Raw genomic sequence first — 15,251 nt, forward strand, 5'->3', positions numbered from 1 at the left:
CTTTAAGCACAAAACTTTCGAGACAGACATAGTGAAGGAAATAAGGAAAACAACACTAATTGAGCTGATTTTCCTTCTCTCAGCACCTAGAAATAATCCAAGTTCTTTCAAAATTTCATTTAAGTTTGAAATTAAAGAAGCAACAGATTGCGTGTGATTTTTAACAGCTATCTCACCTCAGTTAGAATGCAAATGAATGGGCATCATGTTTTGGCTCAATCTTAAAACCTCAAAACAGAAAACTTATCAAGTCCAATCTAGGTCTTTATGAGTAAATGTGCTAAAATTATTTTTTTCATAGTTTAAAATCCCTCCTATTTAAGTTCTGGACACAAAATGCATGACAAATACATGACAAATAGGGATAATTTATTATTTAGCAAAAATTCATTAGAATATTTACAAAGCTTAAGTCATAAAAACACACGCACACACTCTTTAAGACTTCTTTTTCCTTTAAGACTTTTTCTTTTTTCTTCCTCTCTTACTCTGCAATTTCTTCTTTCTGCCCTCAAACACAGGTTTGGCAGTCACCATGACTACGTTTCCCAGTTCTTCATCCTCACCACTTGAGCTACTACACCCCTTTTTCTCTTTGTGGTCTGTTGTCTCCATTGCAGAGACATTTTTCCTCTTTTTGCTCTTGCCTAAATCACTGCTTTCCAATTCCTCTACTGAGGAGTCACTAGAAGTTTCTGAAAGATGCAAATTCCCAATAAAACCACCTCCATATAAATGCTCTTTTCTGGAATCCGAACGTTTCCTTCTCTTTCCACTTTGGACTTCTGTTGCCACAGTTTGATGATTTGCACAGCCTGCAGTACCTTCCCCTTTCCTTTCCTCACGCTGTTTAAGTTCAATCTCCATAACAGCAGTAGCCTCCCGAATTTCATCGGCTTCTTCTTTTTCCTTTCTCTTCAGACAAGTCACAGCTCTGCGCAGTCTCTGACTTTTAATAGCTTGTTTTTCATGCTGTGCTAGTCTGAAGAATGAATCAATTCGAAGCTGAGTCTATCAAAAATAAAACGGAGAAACACCTTTGGATGTTTTTGTGATGGGAATTCAGCTGTTGTCTCAGCTATACTATAAAGCATCCCAAATTAAAGCAGGACAAAGGACTAATGAAATTAAGATGCATGCAAACAGATGTGAACAATAAGATGCATTATTATAGTAATACCTATACTTTATTATAAATTATGCAACAAGAACCTTTACAGAAACTAAATAGTAAGCAAACTCCAGTGAAATTTTATAAACCTTATGCTGCTGATGATTAGACATACGTTACTATTTTCAACCCTAACACAGAGAATCTCTGTAGTGCTCTTAAGTATGTCCTTAAAAACACATCCTTAGCTTCAAGCTGTTAAAACAACAGAATGTTTACTAAGCAAATATTGGAAGTGCACTTCACATTTGCATCTGCCAGTGCAACAAAATGCGGTCATTTGACTCAAGTTCATTGTAACACATGCTGCTACAGTATAAAGATTTAAGAGTAGAACTAGAAGTAGTCACACACAACAGGCTTGTGCTATTCCACCACAGCTAGGCTTGCTGTATAGACTAAGCTAGTCCTCTATATTCTCCCTAAAATTGTCTGAGAGAGACAGACACTTCCAAAGAATATTCCAGTCAACCTGAAAGTATATGGATTTAACTACAGGTTTTGGTACCTTTCACTCCTTTGAGTGATAGAGAGAACCTAGAACACTGGTTTAGACTGCGAATCTATCTTGCTTATGGCAAAAGGAGGAAAGAATCTGACCTTTGGTGATCAGTTTTACAACTGACTTTCACAGTATTACAGCATGCGCCACTACTCACTTTTAAGTTTTATTAAAGCTGACAGAACATTTATTTGGAAATTAGAGTAATATTATTAACGGGCACTTGCTCAACGGTTCAGTCTGCACTCCCCCTCAAAAGATATGGATGGTACCACATGGTCAGTCTCACTTCACCAAAATCTCAGAGGCATTTTTATAAATCATTTTTAGAGACAGCACGCTGTCTTTTAAAAGCACTGAAGGTGCTTGAGGTATCTGTAGTTTCAGCTACATCCAGAACAAACAGCAACATCCAGAACAAACAGCAACCTGGACTTGAGATAGGTGCTTGATAGATAACAAAATTTGAAACCAACAATTGAAATTATGTAGAGTGCCTCACAGCACACCCAAATCATACAGAAATGAAGTCTAGAGAAGTAAGTTTAATGACTTTTAAAAATATATATATTAAGATTAAAAAAAAAAAAATGGCCAAATCCCAGTTTCTGAGAAATGTATTTTAAAGCCTTGCTGTTAATTTTAAAATGCTTCTCTTACAATTTTCCAGTTACCCTTAAACTATACACAGCTTTATACTTTACCTGCTGCAAGTTCAGCTGTTTTATCACAGGCAAAAGAATTTCATCTATCTTTGTCCTGGTCCAGCCAAAATGATCCTGACAGAATGTGCAGAAAGTTAAGGAACTTTACAAAATGGCTATTACTAGTATTTTGTAATCACATAAAATGAAAATTCCTCAAATAAACAATGTCTGGAGGAAAGTTACTCTACTTCAAAGCTTTTTCTACTACAAAACCAGAGAAAATACTTCAAGTTACTACCGCTAACTTACGTGGATGATTCCAGTATAATGCTACGTATCTTAATCATGCTGTTACATCTCTATTAGTTACAGAAATTTTTCTGTAGTATCAACATTTCCAAAAGCATGTCTCAGTGAAGACAGAACTCATTTTGGCTACACGGTACTGCCATAAGACAAAATACCTACAAGTGAACCTCATTTTTACACTTGCACATACTGGAAGTTTCATTTACTGTTTAAAACACTGTTAGCTCTGCGTGCACTGCCATCTACTCTTCAGCAATTCACTGCAGCTCAAGCTGCAACGGATGCAAGAAATAGACATCATTGCAAGAAATGCAGTGAATAACTAGGGATAAAGCGCAGACTGAATCACCATTTCTGACTAGGTTTTGAAACCTATTTGTGAAACATGGGAAACATACATCAGGAGCGTGCAAACAATCCTGCTCTAAGTCTAGAAACAGGCACAGCACAGTTACAGAAATGTAACATCACAACAAACTCGCCATTCCAGCTACGAGACTCTCTTCGCATGCAAAGTGAAGCAGCCCACTCTTTCAGGAGGGCAGAGCAGCCCCTAATGCCACCATGCATGGCTGCATTCCCTTCCATTCCAGAGCTTGTATCATTGCAGTAGAGTGCATGCAGATGGGGCGGGGGGCCCCTCACACCGATGAGATGTTAAGCATTTGACATTCCGTTGCTGACTCACTGACTAGCCTTACGGACTTTAATCCGAGTAATTTTAGCTAACAAGTTTTGCCATATAGTAAAAGGATATTCTCTGATCTGGTCTACATCAGGCTTCCCCCAGATGAACGAACCCCTTGTCTCATCCACCACGGGCTTCAGGTATGCGTCTGCCACTGCTGGATTTGGGAAACCTGAAGAAAGCTGCAACTCCCGCAGTTTCTTCTTGACTTTTGTATCATGTGGATTAGGTCTCAATTTCTTATTCTTCTGAGCCTCATTCCACCACTCACTGAAAAACAGAGGAAAGTATTCATTTGCCTCCATAAAATATAATTTGGAATATCAAGAGCCATCATGTTAATTTCAATAGCCTTAGTCTCCCTACTTCAGTTACTACATGAGATGAGGTAGGAAATTTCCAAATAAAAAATGGCCAAAGGCCCATAATCTGAAAAGACAAAACATACACAGTAAATGCAGCCACTGTAAGCCATAGTAGCAAACATCACCTGGATTCCCCATAGGCTGCTAAACAGAAGGCCCTAAATTCAGCCTCACTTAGGGAGAAAGTTCCACACGTAATGATCATTTTTGGAGTTTTTTTGGTATGCAAGGAAAAAAGAAAAAAAGAAAAAAAAAAGACTTCTAACCATCCTTGCCATTGCCAATACAACTGGGTTGGCCCTCTTCAAATCTTGTTCTTCCCCACAGCCTACCTGTCTGTCTCTTTCCAGGTCATCCATTCCTCAACTCATCAAGTCTCTTTTCTCTACGAGCAAGCTACAGCACCTTCTCACAAGCTCAGGGAGAATAAACCTCCACTCCACTACGGATCCAGCTCTGCAATGAACTCAGAGGCAGTCGCACAGTTCTACAGCTGTTCTATTGTCTTCATCAGTCTCACTGTAATTGCTGTATGAACATGTCACCTTATTTACCTGCCATTTCAAATAGTGGTATAATTTTTTTACAGTTAAAATATCAACACGTATTTTACAGTTAACTTAGCCTCCTTAATGATGGTCCTATGTTTTGTTGTATGCTTAGGCAGCAGAAAAGTGTATTCACAAATATTCATATTATGGAGAGACAAAAAAGCAAAATACGACAAAGCATACGCGAATTTTAAGAGAGGTTCCAAGCCATGCCCAGGAAATTCATTTAAAATCTCCATCGCTGTGACAAAGCCAACATTTGGGATGCCCTCAGTGTAGTCGCTTCCAAGCAAGTATGCCAAATTAATTAGCTTGCTTCGATCCAACCCTGTAAAAGAGAGTGCATAAACCAAATTAAATCAGTGGATTCAGCATCTGTTCTCTTACAAATTAAAAAATAATGTATCATCTGAAAGGCAAAAACCAAAAGGAACACAAAGGTATTAACTCTGTAAAATTACTTTTAACTCAACATCAGAATTTGCTAAATTATATTCTGGAGCAGTGTCAATATGCTACTGCTAGCTCAAGCACCGGTAGTTGTGCTAACTTGGCAAATACATCTTGCCAAAATTAAAATGTTATAATGTAAAGACCATTGGGAAATTCTGGGTCTCTAAGAGCTAAGAGAGATTACTTTACATGTACTTTACAGTTACTGTCCTGTTCTCATCTAATGCTGACCTGAATTTAATAACTCCCAAATCAGAAATAAAAACACTGTTTGAATTCTCCATAATATCAATGCCTCTGCTTCTTAAAAGTGTTCCCAAACTGGAAGCCTTTGCCCTGTGCTAGCGCAGTTACTAAGTAGACCAAAGAGCCTGTGAAACAGCCAGAAAGAAGGAAGAACTCAGCTGACCTCTTCTACTTGGTACGCTGTAAGATCTGAAGCAACCAGACCGATTTTCAGCGACTACCTTCAGGAGTTTAGATTTAAAAAAAAAAAAAAAAAGAAAAAAAAAATTCAGTGGAGAAAAGGAGGGATGCGTGTCTAAGCACAGACTGTCAGCATGCTAGTCAGGACATCCATCAACTGTCAAGAAAGAACAATAATGCAATGCATGGAAAAAGGAGTAGAAGTACAAGACTGCAGAGGAATGTGACAGGAAGACCAATGGTGACCATTTTTCCCCAGTAAATAAATAAATAAAAGCTCTGGTTTATTACATTAATAACAGCTAAAAATCACACACATGCTTTTACAGCAATCCTTTCCAAGTAAGCTACAGTAGCATACCTAAGTAGGTATAAGTAGGGAAAAAAATGTTTCATTCAATTTGCTGGGAGAAGAAACCAAAGACATATTTTTCACCACATAAAAATGTTGTGAAATTTTACATGCTGAAGACATTAAAATATTATTTCAAAGTCTATAGCCTCTCTCAACTTTGAAAATGTCAAAACTGATTTTAAAAGAGTTCTGCTTAAACAAGGCATAAGAAAAAGTTAAAATTGGCGCATATTTTCCTTAATACACTAAGTGACACTGAAGTTTAGTGCAGGTGTCTGCAAATTCAGGGGAGTCATCTGGCAGTAAAAACAGCAACCCAACTGAATGCCTTTAGAGACTCTCCAAAGGACAGGCATTGTATTAACAGACACACAAAATTCTGTAGAAAATACAACTTCAAAAAGATACATGGCAGCGCTGTTTTATTAAAGACTGTATTTAACAAATCAATACCTGAGGCTTACCTAGTTGGTTCTGAAAATCAACATACTGATAATATTCCACATATTTGTTTTGACTGAAGAAATTTTTATAAACATGCCGTGCGCCAAATAACCAAACATCGCTGTCATCAGTGATTGTCCCAGAGGTCTGATCAGTAAGGTCCAATATAGCACACTGTGCTTCTGCCTCCATCGGAGCTTCAATATATGGAATGCCAAACAGACGGAGAAGCTCCTGTAGGATGGAGAGAAAACAGTTAATATTTCGTCTGAAGAATCAACTTCTATTATACTTCTGCTTGACTCGGAACTGCTAGATTCACACTTGGGAGGTATTTAATATTTCACAGCAAATCTTAATTTCCACTAAAAAGTGCCAAGCACAGTCAAGTCAACGGGGAAAGAAATCCCACTCATCTCAGGCAGATAGTGCCACGTAAGTCAAGCACTACTTGATCACACTATTACTACACAGTTTGAGAATCTGCTATCTTAATTACACAAGCATACTTAAATATTGTGCTTTCCATAACATGGAGAAAAGTCCATGCATGACAATTATGTGGGCTCCATGAAAGAAAGATGTAGGTTAAATAAAATTAAAATTAAAAAAAAAAAAAAAATCAGTCATCACCTTAGCTCAGAAAATGGTGTGAAAGCATATGAGAAACATTAATATCAAGCAGGAAACAGTGGGCAGACTAATCATCCTTTGGATGGTGTTTTGATATACACGTATTTTGATGTATTTTATACAATTTGCTTTTATGGAATACATTACTTAACCTCAGTTAAATATCCCACACACACTAGGTTTACAGACTTGTGTTAGTTACACAATTCTGGATTACGTCATCTCCAGAAATTATGCTTTCCATTTACTCTCCTGCTCCCAAGTTGGATGTAATAATCACTGCAAAAGGGAAGGTGTAAAATTTATTAAGTATATATTTGATATGTATACATATATCTGCACATACACACACTTTTTTTTTTCCTCGCTGCAGCTAGCTTTTGTGCCCTGACAAAGTCAGTCTCAAGACTTAAAACTTTTACTGTAACAAAGAGCAAAAGCACAAGGTCAAAAGACTTACAACTATAATGGTGTATGTACCATTATATGGCACATAATATTACAAAAGCACAACCTACTGGCCTTTAAAAAAATCATCTGCAGAAACAAGTATGAGCAAATATTTAGCAAAGGAAACAAAAATTTCAATCATTTAAAGACTAAATTATCCCTTTTATGCAAAGAAAATAAAAGCTTTTATGTATTTCTCAGAATTAGTTTGTTAGAATAAGTTTATTACATCATAGGTAGTATCACTAGTCTACTATATTATGGATATGTTAACCCCAACACATTGTATTGCAAGTAGTCCTTGCATTAACCTTTAAACGCTAATACTGAAACAGAAGTTACAGGCTTATGCAGGTATTACTGGTGAGATTCTTTAAAACGAGTTACATAGGGCATAAACCTGGGTTACCATGCGGATTCCTTGTGAGGTTTTTATCTCTTAATCCCTAGGGGAAATCACAATTTACCCAACACCCAGATTACATCAATTCCATACTGCTGAATGTAACTTCCTAATATTTTTCGTTCAATTTGCACCTTTCAGAGCAACAGGCAAAGATCAAACTGGCCCAACCTTAAAAAGTTGGTGCTTAAAAAAATGTTGATTTATTCATAATTTTATTATTATTTTATAATGTTATAACAGTTATTGAAAATTGTTGGAATTCAAGATTATCTCAATACTTTCAATATTTTAAACCAAGCAGACTGAAGAAAACAAGATCCTAAGAGGAAAAAAGGTGACCTATAATTAAGCAAAATTACTAACAGGTTTTGAGAAAATGTTGACTGAGGTGGAGGAAGGAACCACATCATGCTGTATCAAATCAAAATGATTCAACTAATACTACCTGGCTTTCCAAGAACATCTGTCCTGTTACAGAAGCAGCAACACGCTCCTGCTGCTGTTTTTGAGCCTGAAGCATATTCTGCTCACCAGAAAGTTCATTTTCTAATTCTTGCAGTTCTTCCTGAAAAATAAAACAAGCTTTTAATTATTTCAACAATGCAGATATACTTAGTTAAGTAAAGCACTAAGACTCCAACTATAATTATTCTAGTAGTATACGCTCCATTAATTCACCCTTGGAAGTTGTCATAGCTTCTCCAATGCAGTAAATTACAAGACCAGAGATAGGTCTATTCATCAGAGTGCTAAAACCTTAAAAGTTTCCCTCTGATTTCAGACAGGTTATGGTTAACCATCATCTTTAAGAAAAATCAGCTCCCATAGAATTAGATACACATATGAGAAAGCAATGAAACAGTAAGAAGTTTTTCTTAAAAACTTGGGGACAGAGCACTTCATTACTAGCTCAAACCACGTAACAAGGAGTTACCAAACTGATGTCTTGCCACTCATCCGCTGCATCTTTACCATCATCTTCTCTTTCAACATTCTGATCGTTTGCCAACTGCACTTCATCAGACTCCTTCAGCAAGTCCTGTGTGACAATATCGTGTCTGTCTGTCTCCATTTCTGGAAGTGCTGTTTCATCACCCAGTTTTTCACCGTATTTAGTATGAAACTCAGCCTCATTACTGATTTCAGTATCCACTTCAATAAAGCTTCCTATTAAAGGAAAATAAAGATTTCAACTTCCTGCTGCTTGTTTAAAAAGAAGTATTTGTACATGGTTTTAGCTTGGACAGTGATTTTTTTTTTCTATATGCAGTAAATAGATATAAGGATTGTGAAATTACAGAAACCAAGTGGTTAACCATTAATACACCAGTTAAGTTCAATGTACACAACAGCATGCTTTCCTGACTCTCCATATTCTTTGATATGCTCAGGTTTCAATGAAAAACATAACACCAAGGGGAAAAACATAGCTCAGATTTTCATCCCACCTCCTACATACATAGGAATAGATGTATTTTAAAACATTTCTTACCAGGAGAAAAGGTTAACTTCAATTGACTACAAATACAATAAGGTCCTATTTTCCTATCTTTTTAGACAAATTAAAAAGCACATACCATCAGAATCACTGTCTTCAGACTGTGATATCCCTTCCCTTTCTTCCTCAGGACGTTTTGCTTCTGGAAAAAATCTAATATCCTTTTGTACCTCAGATACATTCTCTTCTGTTTGCAAAATTACTTCCTCTATATTTTCAGAAATTTTCAAGTCTTCCTCATTTTTAGGAAGGTCTGTTGTTTCAGCATGAATCAAAGCCCCTCTACTAGTTTGTACAGGGGAACAGCTTGGCTTCTGTGTACACAAGTTTATAACCTTATCTACCAAAGAATTTAAGTCTGTTTTGGAACCATTTTCTTCTTTGTCTACATCATCTTTGCCTTTTCTAGTATTGTCAATACAATAATAATTTTCAGCTCTGGATATACTGGTGTCCTTGGGTGTAATATGATTTTTTTCCAACTCCTGACTCTTTTGTTCAAGTTCAGCGTCTTGCATAATCACTTGGTTTGACGAATGAATTGTAGATGCAGGTATCTTTTCTCCCTCCTTAACTTCAGGAATCTGATCTTCCTCATCTGAGCTACTAAGCAGAAAATCCTTCACTTCTGATCTTTCTGGTAGCACTCCATCAGTTCTAACAGTAACAATTTCCTCCCTTTTACCACCATCATCACTCAGAGCTCGCTGAATTGCCTGTACTGTTCTTGGAGACATGCTGCCTTCCTCTGTTACAGACTGTAACACGTTCAATCGTCCTGTATCTTCATCCCCCGGTTCTTCTTCTGAGCTGCTTTCTACCATAGCTGCCTGGATAGCAAGCAAAGTCCGAGGAGAGGGTGGTGCTGTCACCACATTGTTATCTTTCTCTCTCTGTAACTTGTCAGATGCAACTAGCTTTGCATTAGTAGGAGATTCATTGATTTTATTTGATTTAGTAAATTCAAGCATTTTTGATGAGGGTCCTGCAGTAGTTTCCAAGTCTTTACTTGTAGCTTCTTTTGCTTGAATACCTGAAAGTAAGTTTTTTGTTGATTTTTTTTTTTAAGTAAAAAAATTGCTTTATACTAACATTCCATTGTACATAAAGAACATCATTATATAAAGATTAATAAAACAGTTTTCTACATGTTTACAGATGACAGTTAATTATGTCTAACAGTAATGCACATTTCATACAAAGTATTGGCTACATGCACCTGTAAACGATATTCAAGTTTTTCTTAAAACTGACAGCTGCAGAGTGCACACACCAAACAAGAGGTTTTACAAAATTAAGACCTGACATACCCTTTATTAGGATATAGTGAGAAGTATCTTCAGAAACTACCCTCCTAGATTCCACTTCTTTCACAAAACCACCTTCATTTTCATATTGTGTTTGGATTTCACCCGAGTGCTGTTGATTCAATTCTTTTTGTACATTTTCTATGCAGCGATTGAGGTTGCTTTTCTTAAGCAAACCTCTAAGCTGGTACTGAGAAAAGTCATTGGACTCCTTGAAAAAAAAAACCAAAACAAACAACCAAGTCAATTTAAATAAATGCCGCTAGCTGCACCTTTTAAGCAACTTCATTTACCACGCTCTGGAGAGCCTTTTAAGAGTTTCCTTTAAGCAGGTAACTGCACTCCCAAGCGACAGCAACACTAGCCCGGTAACACACAATGATTCTAAGAGATACAATTACGTAGTTCTGAATGCTAGCTAAACACAAGATCTCAATGATGTGACCAACAAAACTTAGCTGGCTAACAGAGCTCGTCCCCATCTTAAAAACAATGCAATTATAACAGAATCCACATGTGGACGGTTTTGAGGTGACGGTTCTTAGTTTACACTTGGGTACAATCATTTCATCTGACATACATTGTACTTTTGAAATCTAACTGTGCTCTGAAAAGCTATTGTAGAAGTGGCACTATAAGATTCCCCATTTGCCTCTGAATGGCTTCAGTGACACATCTGCCTAAGTTACAAAAGCCTTTTCCCAGCTGCCAGCTCCCCTAACAACCCGAGGGTTTGGAATTCAAGCTGCGTTCATTCTGGCTGGTTTATCCACACCAGTAGTATGTTCTTGCAGTTGAAATCTTGGGTGTAATGCTGATGAGGCATGAGACACAGCATGATTTTTTCCATTCTTGCCAAACTGAATTAGCTCTGCCAATTGTAGCAGCAATCAAGAGATAGGACTCTGAATAGACCCACGGGAATGCTCTGTTAAGAGTCATTATCTCATTGGGTTTTTTTCCCCTCAACATAACATCTCTTATTAAATAGGCCTGGGGGTAAAGCTTTCCAGACGTGACACTCTTACGTAGTCTTCATCTGCATTAATGGCAATAGCTCCATTCTGATGGCTTGAAAACTATTTTAAATATTACCTCTGGCATTGCTTCGAATAATGTTCTTTTTCGCTTTGTAAATTCTTTCATATCAGTCAAGATCTCATGTTTTATTTCTGGAGGCAGCTTGTTGAAATCTTCTGATTCAATATCTACAGAATGAGGATTTTCACATAACTCTTCCTATAAAAACGGAATACAACATAAACACCTATTTTACATTACAGCACAACAACAATAAAATATTTAGAGCATCATTCCAAACAACAAAAAAAACCACCCACAAAATCTTTGTTGCTACTTCCTATACTGTGAAGAAAACAGTTAAGAAAAAAAAGGTAACTACTACCTAATAAAATAAAGTACATAGTTATTGATGTACACTATACAGAGAAACTTGTGTTCATTGTTTTTACAAAAAAATGTTCAGTATAAATCACAGAAGCAGGTCCTATTGCCTCAGCTAAAAATATCTGATTTTATCCTTCCAAAGAGGTTCTCTTCTGAATGCGAACTACTTCAAAGATAAACAGCATTTCCAAGAGTTTTTTCTTTTTTTTTTGTTTGATGAAAGCAGAGATAATTTTATTATTCATTAAGCCTTCTTCTTAGGTTATATATTTCTTTTCTCCTCTTCCCATGAGATCAGCACATCAGAAGGGAATACAGAATTTATCTGTGAAAACTCAAGGACTGAAGTGCTTCAACATCAATTCATGTTTGGAGAAGCATGGGAATTTTGTTAAATATGCTGTCTTATATGTGCATACACATGGGCACAAATGCATACATTTCACATATCATTACAAAAACCAATTTATTCTCCACATGTCCAGAGAAAGTAGTTAAAAGGAAAAAAAAAAAAAAGATAAGAAATTCCTATTCTGCTTTATTCTAGTGGAGAAAATTACATTTGTATTTCCTCATTAACTTGTTTGCTTGAGAAGTAATGTTATAGTAAGACCTATACCTCCAAACACTTTTTTTTTTAACCTTTTTGTTTGTCTTTTAAGCATAGCACACGAATGAGAGGATTGTTCACAAGAACAGGGCAATTAGAATGCACTTACCTGCAACATCTTTTTTTGGGTCATTCTCACTTCCCATTCTTTTTCATCTTCCTCCTCTGAGCTAAAAATCACAAAGAGAAAAAAAGATGTAGATATTTACCTAGGAAAATAAAGTTCCTATTTTAAGCAAAAGGACGTTAGTCATTCCTTCACCAGTACGTACAAAAATTCACACACAACGTCAAAGTACACACATATACATACGCATATACACACAAACACACAAACATATAAATACATACACAAGTCAAAAAGATCTGAACAGAAAGCAAGAAGGCAGACTTATGTGAGTTAAAATTAGATTGAGACAACTGTTGCTGTTTAAATCAATAGCTGATTATTACTTGATCAGCATGTTAAGTATATAAAAGTGTATATAAGATGTGCAGAGAGTAATCTAACAGATAGCTTCACATTCCCACTTAGAGTTATTTAAGAAGATGTCACAAGTTTGACAAGTACATACAAAGTCTACTTCTGCTGAACACATCTACACTACTGAATGAGGGGACGCAAACCGGAATCAAGCTGCCACACACCAGCTACCCAAGCTTGAACAGTCAGCTCCATTTAGTCATATAGATATGGCCACAGAGACTGAGGTAGCACTTTCATCCTTAAACATGAATCCAGTGTAGAAATTTAATCTGTGGGCTGGAAGCTGCTTCTGTAACTTTCCCATAAATAACCCGAAGACTTCTGTATCCAGAGCTATACACCAAACTCTCCAAAAAGAAACTGAAATGAAATATAAATTAAAGAAATATACTTTATATATTATGGAGTCACACGGGTCAAAGGCCTTTCAGCAGCATCAGAAAATATGGTTTATAACTTTTTTCTGAGTTTATTATAGCCATTTAAGCTATTTTTCTTAATTCTACCTACCTGTTCTTCTCTTCCTCCTCTAAAGAAGGCAATACATACATATCATCAATTTCTTCTCTTCGAACTTGTGTAATACTGGGCAAAACTTCACTGCTTAGGAAAAAAAAAAGAAAAACTGCGATTAATAGCTACATAAAAACTTACCTGCCACTTATAAACAAGGGGAAAACAATTTTTATTCTTGCCTTCTGCCTGTAAGAGCAGTTTTGATAACTTGTCTTTTCAAAAATGTTTTCAAGAGTTTCTCTGTAGTTTTCCTGGAATCACTGATGGCGACTTCCTTTCTTTGCCTTCGCTTAGCCTGTGAAAATAAGATTAACACCAACGAGATTTTGCTAGAGCTGAAGATACACATCAAGTGAACTACTGTTATAATTCTGTGTGCTGAGTCTATGAGCAACTCCTAACTCCCCCTACATCAGTAGGGACATAGCCTTCAGATCCTCTAAATCTCTCTGTGTCGGTTTCCTCTGTGGGACTCGGGGACAGTTTTTAGCTTCTGGGTACAAATGCTTGCAAGAGTTGCGCTCAGGTCCATTCTGGAGCAAGACCCAGGCTTATGCCTACCTCTCTGCAAACTGGTTTCTACGCAAATCAAACCTGAATATATCAAAAGGGAGCTGCTGCACGCTCCAACAGCTAACCAAGACTGGGATGGCAAAGAACACCTGCACAGCAGTGCACTTCAAGCCCTCCATCCTCATGGCTCAGAAGCATAAGCAGAATAAGAAGGAAACTGAAAATGGCTACTTAGTATCAGCAGGCGTACATCCTATTTTGCATTGCAATGACTCAGCAAAGGTACTTACCAAGGTTTGTCTCTTCAGAAGCGGTGCCTCTCCATCAAAAACAAAGACAGGTCGAATTCGGAAAAACAGTAACTTGCAGAGTCGATGAAACAGCGTGAGGAGGTGAGCATTTTGGATGGAGTTACCACCACGATCTCTGGCTCCCTTTATTGCTTGGTTCAACCAAATACTGATATCTTGAAGAAACGTTAAGAGGAAAAAATGTACTATCTTACACATATATCATATTAATAGTTTCTATAAAGTGCACATATTTGACTGAGTGGTTTTTGCCCACTGTTCCAGGCTTGGCTTATCGAAACCAAGATTATACAAAAACTTGTGAACTTCGGAGAAGAACAAATTCTTGCCCCTATTGCCCTGGACAAAAAACAGAGCGGAAACAACTATGCAGCAAGTAGTACCCCCCCATTTTTACAAATAAATGAAGGGTAACTTCTTTCCAGCATTTAACCAAGTATGTATAACAGGAAAGTTGATGCAAAAGTATTTAAAACTTTTTCATCTTATAGTCCTACTAAGAGCAGCTTATTTATTTATAAAGCACAAAATCCTATAGCCCAACACTTGTGTAAGGAATCTATTAAAAAAGTCTCTTTTTTAAAACACAGAACAAACAAAAAAAAGAGCTTACTATTCCAGATATTATAAAACATAAAATCTACTTATCAAAATATTGTCATGATTTAAAATACATAAAAAAAAAGCTGAACACAATAGATCAGGTAGAAATAAGTGAAATAGTTGAAATAATCTCCCTCACAAATTTGGTTCCTCAGCTTTACTTTTGAAGGATACCAACAGCAAGAATTTTTCCTTCTAGCGTTTCTGGGTTTATAGGTCTCCCAGCGCATTCAAGCAGTTTCCAAAGTCCTTGAACCCCCATTGTCCTTTCTCAGCGACTTTGAGAGAGCAGAATCTGCGAGGAACAAACGAAGGAATGACCCAACGATTACACCACCCACGTACGCTTTATCAATCAGGATGTATTATCACCGCTCGGGCCGGTTCCGGACGATTCCCTCAGCTTTCGGTAGGGAAAAGCTACCGAAATTTTACAAATCCGGTCAAGCGCCGCGTGACAGCTGCTTGCCGGCCGGCCCTCAGGCCGCCCTAGGAGCCTCGGGTCTCCTCTCTGCAGAGACCGCCACGGTCCCAGACAACCGCCCTCCGCCCCGGGGACACGCTGAGGCGCTCGGCGGAGCCGCGCCGCCCGGGGGAGG

General features: G+C 37.3%; 1 protein-coding gene across 1 annotated transcript; it reads right to left on the minus strand.

The window, feature by feature from the left end:
* Positions 1–363: 363 nt before the first annotated feature.
* On the minus strand, positions 364–14,914 carry ERCC5 (excision repair cross-complementation group 5). The gene is made up of 15 exons (XM_009585150.1): positions 14,827–14,914; positions 14,029–14,204; positions 13,405–13,520; positions 13,220–13,312; positions 12,332–12,392; positions 11,301–11,444; positions 10,209–10,416; positions 8,978–9,931; positions 8,335–8,567; positions 7,846–7,965; positions 5,932–6,145; positions 4,417–4,561; positions 3,387–3,587; positions 2,378–2,462; positions 364–1,011 (listed from the first exon to the last, which is right to left on the minus strand). Exons 1-15 carry the CDS (start codon positions 14,912–14,914, stop codon positions 457–459), a joined length of 3,393 nt encoding a protein of 1,130 aa, XP_009583445.1. The 3' UTR covers positions 364–456.
* Positions 14,915–15,251: the final 337 nt, after the last annotated feature.

The sequence above is a fragment of the Fulmarus glacialis genome, unplaced genomic scaffold, assembly GCF_000690835.1.
Source record: "Fulmarus glacialis isolate BGI_N327 unplaced genomic scaffold, ASM69083v1 scaffold23669, whole genome shotgun sequence".
Classification (NCBI taxonomy): domain Eukaryota; kingdom Metazoa; phylum Chordata; class Aves; order Procellariiformes; family Procellariidae; genus Fulmarus; species Fulmarus glacialis.